General features: G+C 39.2%; 1 protein-coding gene across 9 annotated transcripts in view; it reads right to left on the reverse strand.

The window, feature by feature from the left end:
- Positions 1-23,000, reverse strand: part of ABI1 (abl interactor 1) — a 120,374-nt gene that overhangs the window by 9,944 nt on the left and 87,430 nt on the right. For 4 of the 9 annotated variants that reach the window (XM_073334297.2, XM_073334293.2, XM_073334301.2 and 1 more), the window contains exons 4-9: positions 13,629-13,643; positions 12,793-12,893; positions 9,163-9,303; positions 6,994-7,094; positions 5,826-5,894; positions 3,774-3,950 (exon numbers count right to left, since the gene is read on the reverse strand). In XM_073334297.2, the coding sequence (XP_073190398.1) occupies positions 3,774-3,950; positions 5,826-5,894; positions 6,994-7,094; positions 9,163-9,303; positions 12,793-12,893; positions 13,629-13,643 (604 nt within the window). The remainder of the gene's footprint in view (positions 1-3,773; positions 3,951-5,825; positions 5,895-6,993; positions 7,095-9,162; positions 9,304-12,792; positions 12,894-13,628; positions 13,644-23,000) is intronic. The other 5 variants (XM_073334298.2, XM_073334295.2, XM_073334296.2 and 2 more) reach the window with 3 other exon arrangements.

Raw genomic sequence — 23,000 nt, forward strand, 5'->3', positions numbered from 1 at the left:
CATAGAAGAACCTTCTTCAAGTTTGTTTTCCCAAAAGCAAAGCTAAAGCTGAATTCATGTTTAGCCAATCAGTGACTCAGATAAATATATTTTTCTTTCTTAAGAGGCAAGTCCATTCTGAATGTTCATAGTTCAGAGGACATGAGAATGAAGGATTTCACTCATTTTAGATACATTCTTTGTATTACAGTAGCACCTAGAAACTGCACAAAACAGAACTTCCTTACTCTCAATATTAAAAAAGGGATTACTCCAAAATTGTGATTATCTTTGAAGAGAAATATTAATGAGACAGACAAGGTTTTAAAGGATGGTGGTCTCCTGCTGTTACATAATAGCAGACACATATGGTAAATATATAAATTTGAGGCAAAGCAAAGATTTATTTATAGGAGCAATCCTGCAGCTCCAACTATTATGAATTATTTCATACTGAATGACCAATGATTATTTTATCCCATATATAGTCATTTAAGTGCTTCATTATTTACTATGCTACTGTGGATCTATTGTATTTTTATTGGTTTACAAGACAGACAGACCTGGTCTCCCATTGGCTGAAACAAAATTGTAAATTGGTTTCCAGCAGCATAAAGTTTTGTTTTCAATTTTTTTAAAGCCTTCTATAAATACAAGCCACCAAGCAATCAGAAGGCTGGTATACGTTCCAATGGTACAACTGGCCCTCCCATGCATATGCAGAACTCTCATCCAATTAGTTGAAATGTATGAGTGCACATCCTCTGAACTGTATTCTGTTGAGCTATCCATTTTATTGAGCAAAGGGTTTAGTGTTCTTTATAAGTGCGTATGTGCAGTCAGTGCTCATTAAAAAGGCACAGGACTGACAGCCTAGAAACTGAAGTCCTCGCTTTATAAAGCAGGTATATAATAGCAAAGGCAGTAGCAACACAAGCTCCCCTGCACTGACCGACCAAAGTGGGTCAGACTCATGCTGGAAGGGGATAGAGTAGTTCAGCTCCATTAACGTTTAAGCCTTAACTCTGTTGAAACTGCCATCAAAGATATCCGTTCTGGTGTAACATCTCCAAGAGAATAAAAATAGACCAACTCATTTAATAAATTAAGCCATTTTTTCAGTTTTAAAATATTTACATTTAACCACAGATGAAAAAATTGTGAGGTGTGAATTCAGCAGAGTAATTTGATTGGAATCGTAAAATTGAAATAGGTTCTATTCTTCTGAACAAGCAATGGTTTTAAAACAAAGGCATAATTAACATTGTTTGCTGAATAAAGGCAGCATTTAGTTCATTCCAAAACCCACCATTTCCCCCTTATAATTTATCAACATAGAAGTGTGAAAGGGGAAAAAGAAAGCAGATTTGTTTACAAAACTGAAGTAAACATTTTCCAGAAATAAATTACTGTTTGTAATCATTAAAAAGTGTAACCCAGGGGAAAAACAGGATGTATCGTCAAGACAACGATGTTAAAAATCACCCATTTTGGAAGTGGATGAAAATAGTTTCAAGTGAAAAATATGCCCATCACAATACCTTTTAAAAAAAAATCTAAAATTGGCATGTTTTGAAGCACCAGATTAAGGGATTATACTTGCATTTGAACAAAAAATTGTATTGAGAATCTAAATTTTCAAAAATAAAATCAGCTACATAACATTTGAGGCAATTCAGCCATTTTAGAAATTAAATCCAGTTTTTGGCATCTGAACACCACTCAGGGGGAGGGATAGGTCAGTGGTTTGTGCATTGGCCTGCTAAACCCTGGGTTGTGAATTCAATTCTTGAGGGGGCTACTTAGGGATCTGGGGCAAAAATTGGGGATTGGTCCTGCTTTGAGCAGGGGGTTGGACTAGATGACCTCCTGAGGTCCCTTCCAACCCTGATATTCTATGATTCTATTGAAAATGAACAGTTTCTCTTAATTACAATGAATTATTTTTGCAGTGAAGTGTGTGGAGGAAATGAAGGAACTGAGTGTGTCTGAGGGGTCAGGGGGAAATAGAGGAAGGTAAAGATTAGTTTAAATAAATAAATATGTTGACCACCCCAGGAGCTTTCCATGTATATAAAATTGTTTTTCATTGAAAATGAACTCTACATCAGTGGGGAAGTTCTTAATCTAAATATTTTTCACATATCACATACATAACGCGAGAGCAGCACCAAGACATTCCTCAATTCTCTTGGAACTGAAGAGCAAAAATGTCAGATGATGTGGCAAAAGTTACAGGTAGCAGACAGGTATCTTTGAAACTATGTGAGATGAGCAGTATGGCATAATTAATCCATTTTGGGATTGTGTGCACATGCGCGCATGACCATAATTTAGCTGAGAGTATGGGCAAGGGGAACACTGGTTTGCTACCCAAGTTTCAGGCCCCCACCTGGAGTGGAGGGAGGGAGGCAGCAGAGAGGCGCAGACCAAACAAATCTGCTTAAGTGCAGCAGTGCTCAGCAGTCAGTACTTTCCCCACTTCACCCAGCTAAACCAATCAGCTGGTCAGGTAGGAGGTCCCGCTTTGCAGCACCCTGCTGCTAGGGGCTGCCCTGGTGGAATGCTGCTCTCTGGAACTGGCTCATCTCTTCTGCTGCCTGCTTCCCTGACCCCAGCACGGAGCAGGAGGCAGCCAGCTGGACAAGCCAGGGAAGGTGGATGAGCTTGCCGCAGAGGAGAGACCAAACCATCAGTGTCCTGTTCCGCCACCACCTCAGACTCAGGTAAGGGGGAAGTGGAGAGTGACTCTGGAAAGCACGCGTTCAGGTAAGGAATTTGGAGGAAGGGGTGCTTGGGATGAGCGGAAGGGAGGGGAGAAGCTGGACATCTGGAAGGCAGAGCAAGGGATGTAGCAGTGAACTTCTACAGCTGGGGGCCTTGGGATGGGAAAAGTGAAGTATGAGCATCTGTGCCCTTGCTCTGTGGCTAGATGACTCCACTAGAAGTGTGAGTGCAAGGGTATGCTAGCTGTACATCCACAGGTTTTTCTGCTTCACTCCACGTCAGTCTTTTCATAATTCCCCTCTTATTCAAGATTTTAAACACAACAAGGGATTCAGTAAGGACTATGCTAATCTGTTAAACCATTTAAAAAAACATTGACGATTTATTTCTGTCCCCTAATCAGTTCTTTAAGTCATGATAGCATGCAATTAGTGCTGAGATGTGAAAGGCCTAAAGGGAACTCAAGTACTGGAGTAATCCCTCAATACTGTGGTTATTTACTAAATGAAGAGAGGAAAGCAGGTAATATTAATGCTATGCAAGGAACATGATTTCCAGCTATTTTATCCTGTGGTCTCAGACAGTAAGACATTTAACAGTGACAGCCAACAATTCTCCTCATCATTTAAATTTTTAATAGAACAGGAACATTCATAATGTATTTAAAATTTTAATGGTTCAGTTTTAAACAATAGCTCTCTCTACAGCCAATATTCCAGGTCCTACCAGATCAGTTCTCCCTTCAGAAGAGCTTATATTTTTTGACTGTGTGCACAAAAGCACTCCCAGCACCCCTGAAATGCTAATTAACATTTGCTTATAATTAAATATGTAAGCCTGGCACTACCCATTACATTAACTGCCTGATCACTTTCTAAGGAAAAAGTGTTGTGTATAATTCAAAGGAGGCAAAGTATACCTTTTTGCTATTTTTTTCTCAATTAGAGGGAGAAAACCAAAAAGCATTTAGATTCTGATTGTTGCCTATCACAGACAAATCATACTTCAAATCATTCAACACAAAACATTCCATGATTGCTGCATAACGGCAAAGCGCAGAGGCTTACTTGAGTTTTGAGAATAGAGAGGCCCGCCATTAACATGAGGTTGAGCAGAAAATGGGGCAGTCACAGAGGGATTCCGTCTGTATCCACTAGAAGATGCTGAAGAAGTGGTAGAGTTGTGTCGTGAAATTTGCCTGGTCATTGTGCCATACTGGGAACCAGGAGCTGAACCAGGAGCAGCTGAAAAGCAGTAGCCAAAAGGAACCAACAAGAAGACTTAAGCCAAGTATTACTTAGGACAGAATGCAGAAAACAGAAAAAAAGACAGAACAGGGTGAATACTTGAAACCAACACTTCAGTACCTTGAGGTCAGCAGTGAGATATTAACGAAACAAAAAAGAAACACCTTGTTATACCAGTCCTGTGCTATCAGCCATGTAAAATACATAAATAACATTCATAAAAAGATGTGTCATTTATGTTTTCTGAAATGTTGTAGGCCTTTTCACCCACTTATACAGAACATTGGATCGGCTTGTTTCCTAATTTAACTGAATTTTTGTTGTTGCACTACCTGTTAAACAAAAAAGAAGCACACTGAAAAGGTTGCGTATCTTCTTGAAAGCAAACATTTTTGCATGCTGGAACAGATGCCTTCAATCTAGCCAAAGAAAAACAGCATATTTGTGTAGGTTAAGAAAAAGACACCATCACCACCAGAACAAAGTTTTTAAGTTGGGTGCTCAAACAAACATAAAAATCAGAGTGATACGATTCTAGGACACTTTCCACATTTATAATTTCTACTGTTTAACTGTGCTTCCATATAGGGAACCTGCATTAAACTAGAATAGTCAACACAAGATGTGTCAGCATTCTTCTGTGAGATCAACACCAATTCCTACCTGCCTCACATGTAATCTGCAACATTCTCAATATTGCAGATTAATAATGAATAAACGTTTCATCTTTTTTCATTTTTACGATTTCATCTTTGTGTGCATCACAAAAGTCAGAATTTCACACTATGCAAACCGATGAGCGACTTGTGTTGCTTGAACTCTTTTTGCCAATGTACAAGTTCTTTTCAGATTCCAAATGTAGTAACAGTATTGCAGTAAAATATACTATATGCATATACATGTAAAAACATACCAAACACACACATGCACACACACACCCCAACACAAAGTTTACAAACTATTCAAAATCACTTTCACTTAACATTTCAGATAAGAGAAAGTGTACAAAGATTATATGGGTCAAAGCCTCTAAAGTTAGTTTTGTGGTAAGATAATGAATTCTGACAATTGTCCTTGGTTGGGATGGTGACCTAAAAGTTCTCTAAGGTAATGCTTTCAAAACCCCTTACTAATAGCGATTCATGGCATTTGCTGCACAGCTTGAGGAAACAAACTGACAGGGCCCTTAATGACTTTAATGCTTGTGAATCCAAGGTGCTTCAAAGTGCCAAAGAGCAATGAAAATTGGATTTCCTTCACCATCCCACCCAAATCTACCAGGAAGCAAGTCACTTGTATCTTCTCATTGGCACATGCAGGAGAATTCCTGAAGTCTCCCAGTTTTATCTGTCCATGAAGGATCACAGAATTGTACCTGAGCCACTGAGCCAGACATTTCTGCTTTTCCTTTTACATTTTCCTTCATAATCAATCAGTTCACAAGAGAAATCCCCATATGCACAATCCCCACTCTACCTACTACTGTTTTCAAACTATAATGTACTTTATTGGTGAACTTTGTGAGTCTCCCCCCCCCCCCCCCATACACAAGAATGCATGAACAAGGACTACACGCAAGCTGAATTCACATTGTTAATTGGATCTTAGCTTTAGTGGGAATATTAGGATTCAAAGCAACTAATATACTTTTTCCATATTTTATTTATCTATCTTCAGAGGCTTTCAACCACAGGAAATTAGTTGGGATTAGATTTGTTAACAAAAACAAAACAAAAACGAACATTGATGATTATACCAGATCACATACACCCCACTACAAAAGGCAAACGGCTTCTATAAATCCATTAGGAGGAGTTTATTATTGATTATGTCAAAAAACTGCAATCACGCCAGTGCTGACACAAGTCTCACCTATCGTACTGCCCATCGGGAGAGGTGGTGCTGGTGGCACTCCAGGAGGAGGAGGAACAGAAATTTGTGCTAATAAAATAGTTCATATTGCCAGTTAGGCTAATGGCAAAAGAGCTACATTTTAAAAGACAACAGGAACGTAGAGACTTTACAAGAAAATATTCAACATTAATAAATGGATACACACACAGGCCCCAATCCTGCAAAGGGTTCTACAACTGCACACCTTTTCTCCTGCAGGGAGCACCTATTGATTTTTCTGGGGTGCTTTGTGAAAGTAAGACCCGTGCACGCAGATCCCTATGCAGGCCAAGAACACAGAGTGGGCCTTAAGGCTTAGTAAGAAGTGAAGATACAACAGCAAAGTTCTGCCTCAGAGTAAAAATCTGACTTGTGAATACCACCACTCTAGTTTGAGACTTTAATTTGGATGGTCAATGTTTTTTCCAAAATAGCTTACTGTGCCTACGTGACACACATTCACTACACCAGTGATTATGTCTTCCTCTACTGTCTTGCCTCTTGGCTAGAAGAGCCAAGTACGGCACCTTTATATCGCTAAAAGAGTCCTCCAACTCAAATGATAGAGGCACGTGCTTTTGATACTGTGTGATAAGCTTTAAATGATTTTCACACTATGATTCACTTTGGTTTTAATCACACTGGTGGATGTTCTTGAATTTCACTATTGATGGTGTTGTTTATTCCTAGGCTTTCTTCCAATCTCCTTTAGTGGTTTAATCGAAGGAAGAAGTTTATTTTTATTTACAATTTTAAACGTTCTAAAGGGTAAGTGATAAAAATCAATAGACTATTTCAGAAAACAATTCTGATCATATGCATACAGAACAGTTTTTTCTTCTCAGGACATCTAGAAATGTCTACTTGTCAACACGCATTTGAAAGCATGGATTCCACCTGCTCCTTATATCTTAAAAAGAAAAGATATTCCTGATTTTTTAAAAATCTTGTTACAATGTAATGAATAAAAAATGAAAGAGAAGAAATAGCTGACCATTTTTTTGGCATGTTTGTTTTGGGAGCAATTCTCTTCCAACCTCTTCAAAAGGGAAGGGATGAGAACTTCAATCCTCCCTTGACATTTATGAGAAAACGTCTGAATGAGCCACGTTGCAGTATTAGGTATCATAAAAAGAATCTCAAATACCTGGCCCAACAGTTGGTGGTGAAGGTGTAGGCACGGCAATGGGAATGCCAATACTGCTGCTTCCACTGTTCTCTCGACTGCCACTTCCTCCACTACTACCGCTAAAGGGGAGGAGGGGGAGAAAACATGTCAGCACTGCTTTCCATACATTCATATTACTTATTTGAACAGTGATCAAATAAATTCGCTCAATTGCATAAAATGTGAGGTAAAAAAATCCTGTAGACTGACTGTTCCTGAAACCCTTATTACTTATCACCCTCAGATCATTAAATCAAAATGTATTAAAACTCTGTATCTACTAGAGATCATTAGCTAAGCTGTTAGCCATTTTTTATACATCCATAGCTTTTAATTACTTATAACTACAAATGTAAGCAACCATATGAGATCTAGACATCTGTTAGTCCAATGTGAATACCGTAATAGTTCCAGGCACCTTGAACTAAGTAATGATAAAATGGGCGTAAAAAGGGTTCAAGCATAAGCTATTTGTAATTTGAGTGATGTGTGCTATATGCTGAAGAAGTCTCCTTTTGCTAAATGAATACTTGTGTTCAAGTTTATTTTGAGTTCTCAACAATTCTACTGCGACTAGCCCAGCCACTTGCCAGTGAGAGAGCGAGAGCGCACATGCTTTATGAAGAAGCCATACAATAATTTTGATAATTTTCATGCAGGCATCTTGGAGGTCATTACATATTTTTCAACCAAATGGAAACTAGGGGACAGAGTAAAAATCCATGGACAAATTCAATAAATATGCCCGTTAGTCAAGACTTGAATTTACAAAGATTCAACAGAGAACAGGAAGAGAATTAAACAGCTGTGGTGCCCTGTAACTAAAAAGCCATCTCTATACATCCATCTTAATAAAAATATAGTAGCACTCAATGCATTTTATTTACCATTTCTGTGCAACCATATATAAATTGCTAGCAAAGAGTCCAGCACAGATCATTCAAAAATATCTTAAGATAACAACTTTACTATAAAAAGAGAAAATTAGTGATCTGAACTGGGAGCCAAGACAATTCCTTCAAAATTAGCTTTCTGTATGTTGAAGATCTGCAACCTTGATCTTGTTGGTTGCAGTTAGAAATTCAGCTGCAGTCTACATAAAAGAAGATCTTGTCACACAAAAAAAGGGAGACTTTATGGCTGCCAATTAAACTGATTGCATCCTGGTTTATTAAATACCTTAATCTGACAATATTGTTTAACTGACAGCAAGCTGCTCAAAGATGAAGTTAACTTGTTTTCCCAAAGTCCATAAGGACTCCCTGAACCCCAGAACTGCCATTATGCTAGTAAACATTTAAACATCACAGATTGGTGCAAGTCATTGAAACGATCACATCATATCTATCCCTGGGACAATAAACCACTGTCTAAATCCCGTCTGTATTCAGGTAGCCATTGTCAATTTATTTCTTGCAGTTTGACTGGAGATTCTACTGAAGCCTCAGATTTAAACAGATTTAAAGGCAAGTAGTCGATAGGTATAGAGACAGCACTACTCTCATCCCAGGAGATGATCTCCCCAGAGAAAGTACTGTTCTGCCAATGTGCCTCAGTGTGGAAGCTGATTGGTACTGCTGGTTCTGTGGATAAATTTTAGCTTCCAGTACTGTCAATCTACCACATCACAAGCACAATTTTTCTCTGAACAATAAAAGCAAACCACACTTCTGACAGGCAAACTTCACTAAAGTATTTTCTAATCAGAAACTGCTTCCCTATACAATTAGCATCAGTGAAAGCACTTACCTGTACACCTATCCCAGCCTAAAGTCTGAAATAAGTTATATAGTCTGTCAGATATTCCATCTCCCTATTCACTCCTATAATTTCTGAAATTTTGCTTACTCTGATGAGGCAAAAAATGATCGAAGTTGTGCATTCAAAGCTGTGTATGTGTGTGTTTAAACAAAAAGCTTCTGTAGCATTAAATTTGAAAAACTGAAACAGATGCTACTAAAGTTAACAGATCTAGAGGTACCAAATCCAGACAGAACCATGTATAAAGAAGAATCTAAGGTATTTAAACTACATCTGTCTTCTCCATCCACCTTAGAAGAAGCCAGGCATAAAGCTTTGCTGCAACGCTGGTGAGTATCACTATGCCGGTCAAGACACAACAACAGAATTAGGAGCAATGTACTCTACCTGTGTGTTCTTGGTCTCTGGTTTAAGGAAGCTGTTCTTCCTGGACTGTGTTGACTTCCAAGTCTGGCAGGACTGGTCATGTAATCATTAGGAACAGTTGGAGGTTTAACTGGCTCCAGGGTTTTGTAAGGAGTATTTCGTCTAGTCAAACGAAAGTGGGTTGGAGGAGAGAAAAAGCTTTAATTAAAGTAATGAAGCCATTTGTTTTCCTAAACCTTCACTTAAGATCACTGCACAGACACTCAACATTACCAAATAGAAACCATCTCTGAAAGTGGCAAATTAAATAGGTATTTCATTCTCAACATGTTAATTCTGCATATTAACAAAACAGCTTTAAAAAGGGACTAATTATAGTCACCTTTCCAGGACAAATTAAAAGGAAATTTCAGTGTCTAGGTAATATATGAAATAAAACCTATTGAAAAAATTCTTTTGAAAACGCTTTCATAAAGTAAGGCCAAACTGTATGTTCCTCTAAGATAAAAGCTAATTAAAAACAAAAACACTACACGTATGGCCACAAAGTACTCTTCAGATTACAAACAGTTGTATGCACATGCTATGCAATGCACACTTATCTATTACAGTAGTGCCCCTCAACAATAGTTACGATAATATTTACATAGAACATTTTGAGGGCAGTACAAATGTCCTAAAAATTACTTTTTGCTAAAGGTATTCACGTTCTCACACCAGGAACACGTCTGGAGTCCCTGTTCCCTTTTTTGAGGTGACTCATAGATGGGGAGGAAATGGGAGACTATGAACATCTTTAATCATTTGTGCTGCTTCTTGTTAGATTACCGCTTACACATACATTATACTAATTCAATGACTCAACAATATAGTAAAACCTTACTAACTATTGGGGGCCCATTGCAAGGTTCTGAATTTGGGAGGTAACAGGTAAACAAAACAAAAAAGCAAGGCAAAATGCATCACAAAAAAATAGGATACATTCAGTAATCTGCTGTAGTTAGTTTTAATTAAGTTACTTTATATTATTCTAGTGAACATATTGTGTTAAACTTAGAATTCTTACAAAATGTCTCAGGAGCACTAGACCTCACTATTACTAAAACCATTCCTGATAAACAATAGCCCAGTTGTTTGTATGCATTACTGGATTTGTGAATCAGTGAGTTTCTATCATACACAGAACTAGAGAAAGTTTTAAAATATGAGCTGCCATTGGGCTTTTGTTGTGCCAGAAAGATCAGAAAATGAAAAAAAAAAACTGTGTACATCTTAATCCCTTATAACTAGAACACAAATATGACTGAAACTGCAAGATAAAGAGACATCACTGAAGTTTTAAACTGACTTCCAATAGGAATAACCTCATAATTTAAAGAAAATACGATGTTAATGGATATTCCACTTCTGGACGAAATGTGGGGAGGAAATGGAGTAACTCAAGTTTCTATAGCTTTGTTTATTATGACTCTCATATAATCTGCATATATAATTCCCCCTCAATTTTCCCCACTCCAGTTCCCTGGAGCTGACTTGGCCTTCCCCTTCCATGGGCAGAATCCAATTAAGCAAGTAGTCTTTCCACTGCTCTCAAGGCTCTGAACAGTTCTCAGTAGTTTCTTTCACAGGGCTCAGTCATTCCTTTTTCTCTCAATGTGGTGTTAATACCCACCACCTTCAGGTGGAACTGCAAAGAAACTCAAGCCCTCCTACTATTCTAGGTTCTAATTTAGGGCTCCTCAGCAGGCAGTGGCTGTCCATTTCCCATCACACCCTTGCTTCACTTTTTCCTGTGGTGCCTTTTAAAAAAAAAAAAAAGACAAAACAAAAAAACTACAAACTTAGTCCAACTTCTTCTAGGCTTTTTTATTATTATTATTAACAACACTCAGCCTGGGAGAAGCTGTTTCTTAGTTATCCTAGGCCTCCTGTTCCCTCCAGGTCTTTTATACTCAGCTCAAGCTCCTTCTTATTGATCCCTCCCACAATCACCTGGTTCCCTCTTCATTACCTGATCTTTGGACTCTCCTCTTCCTCCCCACCCAACTACATTTCCCAGAATTCTTTTGCCTTAAAAGGGACAAGCCCCAGCAACTGGCCAGGTGGCAGTGCCTACTCTTAAGTGTACTGCTGACATGCTCGGTCACACTTCTAAAATTGCATATTTTGTGTTGGTTTTAAATTTCTATCCACTTTTTTCTAATGGAAAGAAGAAAACACCAATCTTTGTGGTTTCTGGCAATATTCTTGTATGCTTGAGGTAAAGTAGCAAAACACATTGTAGATGTATGCACTTTGATGCCAAAAGATAAAAGACAGCACACATCTACCTCTCTTTTTGAGACAGTGTTGTAACAGATGTAATCTTTGCTATGTATTTTGGTTGTTCCCTCAACCCATCATTTCTTCCCCTCAATATCCAAGATTTCACCCATGGATTTTTATCCACTGTTTCCTGAAGGATCCCAGCACACTTCACTACACCCACAGTTGAAATACCATCCCACCAGAAAGTGCGCTGTATCAAGCAGGTAATTGGAACCTATACAACATCTATCAACAGTGGGTCAAGATTCTTATTCCCATAACGCACTCCAAGCAGACTGAAAAACCCTAGACACCTTTTTAAAAAAGTGAATACAGTACATTATTACATTTTTATGTTTAAACAGTGACAGCGCAGCACTGAATTGTCGCATCAGAATTTAAGGCTTCAATGCTTCCAGAGCCCTGCAACACTCTTTTAAAGGGGGCTATAGTTCCCCCACTTTTCTTGTCTGGCTCTCTTGATCCGCACTGTGAGCTGCCTTGTAACCAGACCATTACTCAGCTCACTAACTTGGAAAACTAACTCATCCATAGCTGCTAAATCCGTGCCAGCCCACCAGTGCTCACGCTCCATCTACCATACCCTACATGTTAAAGGCAAAGATTCAGGTAACTGAACGGCAACATCCATAGACCAAAGTTTCTGTTTAAGATCTCAATGAAAAGCCCCACAAAATAGTCCAAACAGAATCACACTCTATATGCTTAGTGTTTTCAAGTACCACCATTTCAATCCATATCATAATAGTCTGTTGATGTACAGAGGTCAAACAGCAGTGAAATAGAAGCTGAAGTAGAAGGTGGTTGTGTTGGAGGGTGCAGTTCCCTCAATTAAGCATTAAAATGTGCCTTCAAATGAGAATTAGTGTTGCCAGTACATCTAACTTCTCTCCACACACTCTTTCCTTAAATATTGCATAAGCACAACTCTCCACTGTCAAGGAATCAGGAGTGAGTTAGCAACAAAGTAAGAGTCTTAACACTGAAATCCTTTTGCTTTGTTAGTTTAAATGAGAACCTTAATCAAAATTCATTTGTATTAAATATGCAATAATATTTCTGCCTGATTACTATCAGAAATGAAGACTAACCTCAGCCACTTCAGTCTGTAATATAATGAAAAGGTATTCTCTCAAAGGGGCTTCATTTAAAAAAAAAAGAAAACCAGAAAATTTCAAATGTTTTGCATAGAAAGATGATTTGTCTAACTCACTAGAGCCCAGAGGGTACTCAGCCTTCATATACTCACTTATCTAGGCAATATTGATATCTGCACAATTAGAATTCTCTCTTATACAGGCTGGATATAAGTCTCATTCTTACCCCAGAGTTCCCCGGCCTGACATAGGAGGACTTGGTGGTTTTTGTGTAGGTGGATTTGTTCTTGACAAGGTGCCAGTTCTTGCAGGCTGGTTATTTCCATGCTGAAATGAGGGGAAACAGGATTTTATTTTTATACTTAAACGCTTCTACTATTGAGAGTTATTTTTTAAATGTAAGAATAGGAAGTGAGGGTTCCCAGACAGCTATTGAACAGCAGGTTTTATCTGCACACTAGAGAAGACAACAGGAAAAGGAAACAAACCCTAAACGTAAGTTTCATATTGTTTTTTAACTGTCATTGTACAGCTGAAGTACATCTGAAAATTAAGCAGATGACAAGTTCACGCAAAAGTCTTCCCCTTTTCCCTCTTTAAATTACTATTACATTCCATTTGTGTGTCAGTTCCACTGCGAATATTTTAAATAAAAAATTTAAACTGGCTACAAAAAACCGTCAGTCTTCATCCAAAATTTCTCACTCAATTTAGCTCGGCTATTTGACTAGCACAGTCAAACATATTGTCTGGGAAACCTCCTATAAAAAATGTAAGTCAATAGGATCAAGGCATCTACCAAATCAAAGCAAAGCACTACATGTGTTAGAGAAATTAATGTATTTAAGTACAAATGCAAATGTCAATATATCTCTGATATATTAACACATCCAGGCTAAATGTTGCAAATCTGCACTGAAGTAGAGCTTATTTAACCTAAATAACCTATGAAAAGCAGAGAGAAGTATAGGAGAGTACTAGCTTTCAGTTTTAATGGCTCTGCAGCCTCAACTATCAATACAATGAGACACTGTGGGTCAAATGAGAAATGATTCTTCTTACCTTGGCTTTTAGCCACTTAACGTTGGCAAAAAAAGGGGGGAAAAGCAGAAATTAATGGCAGATCTATCACAACTGATGGACAAATTATTATTATTATTAATTATTATTATTATTACTACTATTATTTTTTACAGCAATTCATTTCCCTAACAACAACTTACATTGCATCCCAGGTATGCTGTTAAAGATCTCATGAGCTCATAAGCAGTCACAGGACAAACATCACAATTAATAGGCATCTCCAAAGGAAACACTTAAACTTACATTTAGTATCCTTGTGGCCAGCAAAAGGCACATATGCCTCTTACCAGCCTTAAGTTTTTAACACCAGTTTAAAGTGTCTGGTTGACATTAATCCAAGACCAAGAGTATTTTATAATGTATCAAAACCATACATTCTCTATACAATCTCGATCACAAATTACAGAATGTATTAAACCATCAGAACTGTGGGAATAGAACCCAGAATGGAGAAGTCCTACCTGCTGCACTGAATGGTAAAAAGAATGAAGGGAATTCTCAGACTGGATATGCAGCAGAGCCTTTCACTAGTCTAGGTTGCTGCCTGAAATCCAACCCAAGTCAGTAATGCAGCAGTGCCAGCTCTTATGATTTTATTGCCAGCATCAAAATAATTAGTATTTGTCTTGAAGTGCCGACTTCTGGAGTCGGATGATCATGTGACCTCAGCTTTCATTTAAAAAAGTAGTACATTTCTAGCCCTCATGGTTGCAAAGGAAAGCATAAAATGTGACTTTAGGATAACCTGAAGACTGAAAAATCAGGAAAAAAACACAAAATGTATTTTTTTTTTTTAATTAATGACTGGGGGTGTGGACACCTGACTCAATTTTTGAGTGGATGGGGGAAGCAATACTATAGTGGTAAAAAGTCATTACCTTTCGTTGGCTGTTTGGAAGCCGTTTGGCATTTTCTGACCAATCCCTAAACGAAAGTTGTCCACATAACGAGAAATCTAACATCCTTATTAGCAGTTTCAGCAGTAGTCAAGATATAGGAAGTGGCACTAGAGGGGGTCTCTCCAGCTCTAAGTCTGGACTGAATTTTATTGGCAAGAGGCAGACTAATGCTGTTTGCGCTACTGTCGTCTCCGATATATCTATTCTATGGATGAATACAGAAGTTCAGTCTCCGAGACTGTCAGACTGGTATCATCCCTGAGCACTATATTTTTCAAGACAGCTACTAGTCTCCTGGAAAACAAATTTTAGCGATTCATCTGCTTGTGTCTCCCATCTACTAGGTTTCTTCCCTTTTTAATTTTTCCAGTTGCTAAGGACAATGGCGTAAAACAAGGAATTCTGTTAAGAGATCAAGAAGTGAAACTATTAGTCCTCTGAAAGGTATAGATCCTAACCTTCCAGCTGAAGACTTAGAGAAAGCAAGGCATTTTAGCTCAGAACTCCTCCCAGGTCTCTCTAACACCTAACCCTTCCTTTTATCTCAGTCCCACCCCCAGTCTCCCAACATAGTCTCATTCATCCATGTTTCTTAGATCATTTAGTTCTTTTGGTCAGGACGATCTACAAATAAATGAATCTTCCCCTGCACCACTTTGTTCCATCATACTCCGCCACCTCATAGAATATCAGAGTTGGAAGGGACCTCAGGAGATCATCTAGTCCAGCCCCTGCTCAAAGCAGGACCAATCCCCAATTTTTGCCCCAGATCCCTAAATGGCCCCCTCAAGGATTGAACTCACAACCCTGGGTTTAGCAGGCCAATGCTCAAGCCACTGAGCTATCCCTCTCCCACCTCTGGAGAGTGGATGCAAACATCTAGCAGTGATTCAGGGAGCTGCATTTTATTTCAAACATTCCACTAAAAACTGTGGCCACATTTCTAATATAGGAATAAAATCCAACTCTTGAGTTTTATTCCCAATTCTGAACCATATAGAAGCTTTGTGATTTTTAGTACAACTAACTAATTGGGAGACAGCTTTATAATTTTCTCGTATTATTATTTATATTACTGTAGCACCTAGGATCCTTAGTCATGGACAGGACCCCACTGTCCGAGGCACTGTACCCATTTCTCATACGTCACACGCATGGATCCCTTCCCTACTTTTCAGGTGGAGCAGCTGGATCAATTTTGGATCATCACATAATATGGTAATGGTATTAAAGAAGAGTCACAAGCAGCCAGGAGGTACGTTGGTAGGTGGGAACTGAGGCATAACGAACAGGCTCTCTCACATTGCTTCTCACAGGGCCCCTGAAAACTCAGGGATGAGCCGAGAAAAAAAAAAAGATATGGGTAACAACCCAGAGGCTTCTCTTTCTGACTCCTACATATGATCTGCATTCTGGAATTGAGGATTTTTATTCCCAGTTCTGCCACTAACTTTTGGGACTTTAAGCAAATCACACTTTGTGTCTTAGTTTCCTTATGAGTAAAATGGAGGATAATACTCAGTTCTTGCCTCACAGGCTGTTCTGAGACCCAAAGAGGCAATGTCAGGTCAATATAAGCTCTAAAACAAATATTCTACAAAAGTAAACATCAGTAGAAAGATTCCATAATATTTTGTTATTTTAATGGAACTTTATTTTTAGATTAGTAATATGCTATATATTGTTTGCAATCCAGTAGTTACAGATTCCTGTTAATGCCAGGTAACCAGAAAGTGAAATGTAAGCAGATGTAGATGATGAACAAAAGGGATAGTACTTCTGTTGTCCAACTGAACAAAAATCCAGTTGGCTTTTTTAGATTTTCCCTTTTTATTACTCTAAGCTGTTATTAGCAGCACAAGAAAGAAAATTTGTTTTTGAATTATGTTCCACTTTTAGCCTGATACTGTCTGAAATGTTTGTAAAACGTAAAATAAATGTTTGGCTTGAGATCCTCAGATGAAGGGTTCTCTATTAGGGGAACGTATTACATTATGTTTATTTTTTAAAATCTCAGTATCACTGACTCCAAGCATTCAAAATCATGAGTCAGGCTCCAAAGTTCAAGAGTTTGGCTTACAAAACAATAGGTTTTTTTAAATGGGGGGTGGGGTTAGGGGTTCTTTACCTTCTAGTTTTGTCTTTCAGGATTCATGCTTCCAAGGTTTTCTCAGCAACCATGAACTTTTTCTAGAAACTTACTTAAAAATCTAAAGCTGAGATTCTCACTTAAAATTAATTTAGCTGGTGCTTTAAGGAAAACACCAAATATTATGAGCCTTATGATACAATTATCAACATTGGCAACACATGTGTGTCCTTCACCCTACAGCACTCTGTATTGTTTGACAGTGACCCTCTGAATGATAGCAATGCAATTGGCATGGTAGCAATGCAATTGGCAAAATGACACTTGACGTGTCAGTGTCTGACACTAACCAATCCCAGGAACAAGGAGAACTCAGATTCTCAGGCTCAGAATCATTGACTGCTTGTAGAAGTGCCTATTTACATCTTTTTAATAACTACAAAAATAGTTAATGCCCAGCTGGATCCAACATAAAAGGCTTTTCCCTACAGGGAAGAAAAACAGCAGGTGCACAAACACCTTTTGTCTTTTGTTCTTTTGTTTGTCTTTTGTCTTTTTACCTTTTGTCTTTTGTTCTCGGTTTTATAGGGTAGATATAAACATGAGGAATATAAAAGTGACTAAGCTGGTACATCGCAAGCATTCACAGATGTTGAAAATCAAACCCACTTCTCATAGTTAAATACTATGGGATTTGGAGCCTACATCTCCGTTTAAAATTTTCCTTCCCCTATCCCCTACATCTTTCTTGGGTCCATGACCGATTAATCAATCTTCACCTTGTCCCAAGTGCCCCATATCTAGGAGATTTTAAAATTCTTCCAAAGTCTCCACTTAAGGTGCTCAGTCTTCCTGTACTTTTAAAAAAAATTACAAGTTTCATACAATAAACTCAATCAATTGTAACTACTGGACATTTCATTTCATGAGTGATAAACACACTTTTATCTACATTTAACAAAAATAGTTTCCATTTCTGCTTTAACCATCATTTTACAATCAAATGGACTGAGACACCCTGATAGTGGCAATTCTACCTGCCTTTCGTTCTTCACACAGAATATTTTAAAATTCTAGCAGGGCTGCTAGACAAGTATAATTCTTTCCAGCAATATTCTTTTTTTAAGCCCAGGATTTTCTGTATGGATAACAGCATTTGACCTATTTTTTTCCTTCACAAAACAAAAGGAAGAGACTGGAAGAATGGTTAAAATAGCTTGTGTCTACATTTTTTTTTAAGTTACCAAGCCAGAGTCTTTGTGCATTAAAGCAGCATTTCATATTGTGATAGGTTCTGATTTACATGGGGTTGAGGAGAGAATGACTTCAGTTGTGCCCCCTTGCCCTCATCCCCAAAGGATGGTCGCTGAGTGACTATTTAGTATCTAACAGACTGGCAAAATCTGCTTGTGTACACATTATTTCTTGCGGCCATTTACACACAGAATGTTTGTTCAGTGAAAAGGGAAGAGAGCCATGTTAAGTCTAATCACAAATGGAACAGTTTTAAAAAATCCACTGCCCATGTACGATGCGTCAAAACCAAACTTATGCTAACCCTGGGCCCGCTGTTCCCATCCCAGGAAAAATCCTACAACTGGAACAGAATAATTAGCACTGCCCCCTCCAAAGGAAGGGGTTTGAGCATTGTGAAGTAGAGATATGGAAAGAGCCTGAAAAACTCTCAGACCCACAAGCCAATAAGAGCATAACTGGGTAGATCCTGGGCCATTTTAGGGGTGGCCTGTCCCTGTGCGCTGACTGTGGACTCTGGTTCCCTAAGGATCTGGGCTACCACTGACTAACTCCCTACAATGGTAGTGTAGCCTTTGGGTACACAGAAACTGTGGAGGGCAGTTTATACTACTAGAAGCATCATCAACTCCACAGCGATTTCCCCAACAGGAGGGAAATATACTGTGGAGAACAGCTGCTGCCTATCTTCTCCCTCCCCCATCAGCAGAGCATCAACCACACAATAGCTGCTGATCTCATGGGCCCAGAGGGAGGAATACACAGCAGAGTCCTTCCTCAGGCGCCTCCATACATGTTCCTGCTTTTGCTTCTTTCCTTCTGCATGATGATCCACTCCCTATTCCCAGGGTAAGACTCAAAAAGTGTGGTCCAGCTGTGTTGAGAAACTTTAGTCCCATTAGGGAAGGGCACACATAGGAACAAATGCTTTGGGAGAGAGGAGTATTTGAGTAGTTATAGGTTTCAGAGTAACAGCCGTGTTAGTCTGTATTCGCAAAAAGAAAAGGAGTACTTGTGGCACCTTAGAGACTAACCAATTTATTAGAGCATAAGCTTTCGTGAGCTACAGCTCACTTCATCAGATGCATATCGTGGAAACTGCAGCAGGCTTTATATATACACACAGAGAATATGAAATAATACCTATTCCCACCCCACTGTCCTGCTGGTAATAGCTTATCTAAAGTGATCATCAGGTGGGCCATTTCCAGCACAAATCCAGGTTTTCTCACCCTCCACCCCCCCACACAAATTCACTCTCCTGCTGGTGATAGCCCATCCAAAGTGACAACTCTTTACACAATGTGCATGACTATCAAGTTGGGCTATTTCCTGCACAAATCCAGGTTCTCTCACATCCCCCCACCCCCATACACACACAAACTGAGTGGTCAGTTTGGATGAGCTATTACCAGCAGGAGAGTGAGTTTGTGTGTGTATGGGGGTGGGGGGGGATGTGAGAAAACCTGGATTTGTGCAGGAAATAGCCCAACTTGATTGTCATGCACATTGTGTAAAGAGTTGTCACTTTGGATGGGCTATCACCAGCAGGAGAGTGAATTTGTGTGGGGGGGGTGGAGGGTGAGAAAACCTGGATTTGTGCTGGAAATGGCCCACCTGATGATCACTTTAGATAAGCTATTACCAGCAGGACAGTGGGGTGGGAATAGGTATTGTTTCATATTCTCTGTGTATATATAAAGCCTGCTGCAGTTTCCACGATATGCATCTGAGGAAGTGAGCTGTAGCTCACGAAAGCTTATGCTCTAATAAATTGGTTAGTCTCTAAGGTGCCACAAGTACTCCTTTTCTTTTTGAGTAGTTATAGTGAGCTGTAGCTCACAAAAGCTCATGCTCAAATAAATTGGTTAGTCTCTAAGGTGCCACAAGTACTCCTTTTCTTTTTGCGAGTACCAGCTTTGTTTCTTTTATTCTAATTGAATAAATGAGAGTCAATTTGAATTTACGTTTATCAGACAAAACAGTTCTGGTATTGCCCATTGCTATACACTTTTGAAATAATTTTAAAGGCATTTAAATATATTTAATATTATTCTCACACAGACATTATAAATCAGAACTGTACAGGGTATGGTTCCACATTTATTCTGGTGGCCTTTCCCTCATGTTTTTCTTACCACCTCCCCCATTTTGTCCCTTCCTCCACCAAAACAAAATGAAGTCTCACATACAGGGATAACGTAGCCCCTATTAAAGGATGTTGTTGCACTGTTTGAACATTAGTTTATAATTACGTTGTTTGTAAATATTATGCCCCATTTTATTGAGGAAAAAGAGATAATGTATGAACAGGACAAAGTACACAGCTGGTCAATCTGCGGGTGAGCTGGGATTAGAACTACAATTTCCGGTTTTGTCAGGAAACCAGGCTACCTCCAAGGCCCTAGACAGTTTCCATCAATACTTTAACTTGGGTGAATCTGTGGTCAAGAGCATAGGGTTGGCAGCAATAAAGTCTGATATCTTCTTTATCCACATATTAGGTATGCTGAAGAATTTGCAGTGCAACTTTCTCCATTCCTGCCACTAACCATGTCAGCCCCAATTTGACAGAGCCACCCTGGTTAGGTTTGAGACATAGCTTGAGCTCCCAACACAGAGCCTTTCTAGTTTTCAAAAGTAAATAAATAATTAACAATGTCAAATATCAATGGCCAACTCCCGCTGACTGGGAACTGATCTGAGGCTGTCAATTCAATTTCAAATAGGAATCTGAACTGGGACCCAGAAGTGGAAAGTATTTTGCACTGAGCCATCTAAGAACGAAGGCAGAACAAGCAACCTCCTTTACAGCTACAGTCAGTACCACATCCTAGGAGACAGTGTGACATACCAGTTAGGTGTGTATGATTAATAGCCATCTCTCTGGGTGACATACATACAGCTACTGGGTTGAGGTCTATGTTTATGGAGTGGAAGGCTGTGGATGCCATTTCCAGTAGCAGGTGTGTAAGGTTTACCTTGCAATTATGGTATTTGCATAATGAATCCATGTGGTAGAGACAAGGGCATCATCTTTTCACATAGCCATTGTCGCATCACCTATAGCAGAGCTGATAGCATGGCAGTAGGGCAATCACACAGTGAACAAACAAAAAGTAAGATATTGTTAACTACAAATCAAGGCCACTAAACTTCAGGTTTCCAGTAAAGTCAATTTTCTATAATGAGGTTAATTAGTTGGCAGATGGCAAAAGCTACCATTGAAACTTGTATAGAATTGCAAAGAGCCTTTTAGAAAAAAGGCATTTGCCCAGTTAACAGAAGATCATCAGTTCCAAAGGGCAGGCTATTTTTTTTCCCCTAACTAAAGTTGAACACATTACTAAAATAGACATGCCAAAATAAAAGTGTACAAATTGGAGAAAGCTGATATTACTATGTAACAGTACTGGGGTCTATTAATCAAACATTTACTTTATGAGGCTCCAGGACACACACCTCTCAGTAATCCAGCAGCTGAAGCGGCCAATTGATTAGTCTATTTTATGGTTTTCTAGATAGACTATCACTCTAGTATCTAAACGGTGAGCCGACAGCTGGCATTGGAAACATGGATTCTGACACTTCTCCATGGACTCGAGCTACCTTCTCTCACAAGCAAGGGGCCTAAATGAAAAGTGACCAACTTCTATGAGGACAAATGGATTCCTTTGCATGGTTGCTCTTATGTTCCAACTCTGTACAACGTTTCATCTGCTTTGCATCGTACCAATATAAAGTAGCCCTAAGCCCAGTGGATCTGGCTCACAGGGTACGTCTACGTTGCAATTGGACACCAATGGCTGGCCTGTGCCAACTCTCAGGGCCTGTTAAATTGTGGTGTAGATGTTCAGACTTAGGTTGCAGCCCAAGCTCTTGGACCCTCCCACCTTACAGGGTCCTACAACCCGGGCTCCAGCCCAAGCCTACATGGCAATCCAACAGCTCTTAGCCAGAGCCCTGCAAACCCGAGTCAGCTGGCATGGGTCAGCTCACAGGTTTTTAATTGCAGTGTAGACATCCCCTCAGAGCTTCTCTGCTGTGTAGTGAGATCCTCAAGCACTTCAGAGCCCCCCAACAGCTCCTGTGCCAGGAGGCTGTTGACAGCTGTCACAGGTTAAAGCAGCCTTCTACACTGTGCTTAATCGCTGCTAAGCAACCCCAGGATCACTGAAATGCCAAGGACACTTTGGCACCTCCTCATTTCCCTCCATCGTGATGACTGCGTCTCTGCCACAAACAAGGATTTAGTCCTTAGAGCTGAGCACTACAGAAAGGCACTTCAAGATTGATGCAGCTGCTTTCCTGACTAGCACACTCAAATCCTTATTTGGATACATGGTCCTGAATAAAAGCTTTTTAAGGTAAGTCAGGGAAAGACTACAATTAACTGAATGTACTATCATGTCAGCTAAGGAAAAATAAAGCCTGCTATTACCAGACAAGCAAAGACTCCCAGATGACAAAAGGTACCATGTTGATTAGTCTTACCTAACTCTCCTGTGGCTATCTGTTGTGCCCAAAAAAGTTGAGTTTGGTCAAGGCACTTATATACATGGAGGAAGATTTCCAAATGAAAAGCAAAGTGCCAACTCCAACTGATTTTTTCAATGGGCAGAGGGGGCGCCCTTCGTGCCTTTAAAAAACCTCTCCCTAATGAAATCTCCAGCCATCAAGTTTGCCCTTTACCTAAACTCTAGTTTAAATTTAAAAAAATTTAAAAAAGGAAAAAAAAGATAAAGGAAAAAAGGTGGGAGTGTAGGAGAAGAAAGGGATAAAAAGGGCTTTTGCAGCACTTTTTTAAACTAAGGAATGTTTTTAATAATAAGTCAGTCACGTCCCTTTTTCTGACGAGTCATTAGTGCAATTGCATTGTTATGAAATATCTATTATCAGAATCCTGAGCCATTGTTTCCTGGTTTGTGGTTACTTCAGGCAGTCACAAGTTTATAGCAGAAATTGCTCAAGACCTCAACATAAAAATCTCACTTTGTGCCTATGATGCTTCTGGGTAAGTTTTTATCAACCCCTCACGGCAGCACCACACACTAAGTATTTTAACTGCAACTAAAATTCCTGCCGCATTCAGTTCAAATAAGTCTTCAA

This window comes from Lepidochelys kempii, chromosome 2 (genome assembly GCF_965140285.1).
Source record: "Lepidochelys kempii isolate rLepKem1 chromosome 2, rLepKem1.hap1, whole genome shotgun sequence".
Taxonomy (NCBI): Eukaryota; Metazoa; Chordata; order Testudines; family Cheloniidae; genus Lepidochelys; species Lepidochelys kempii.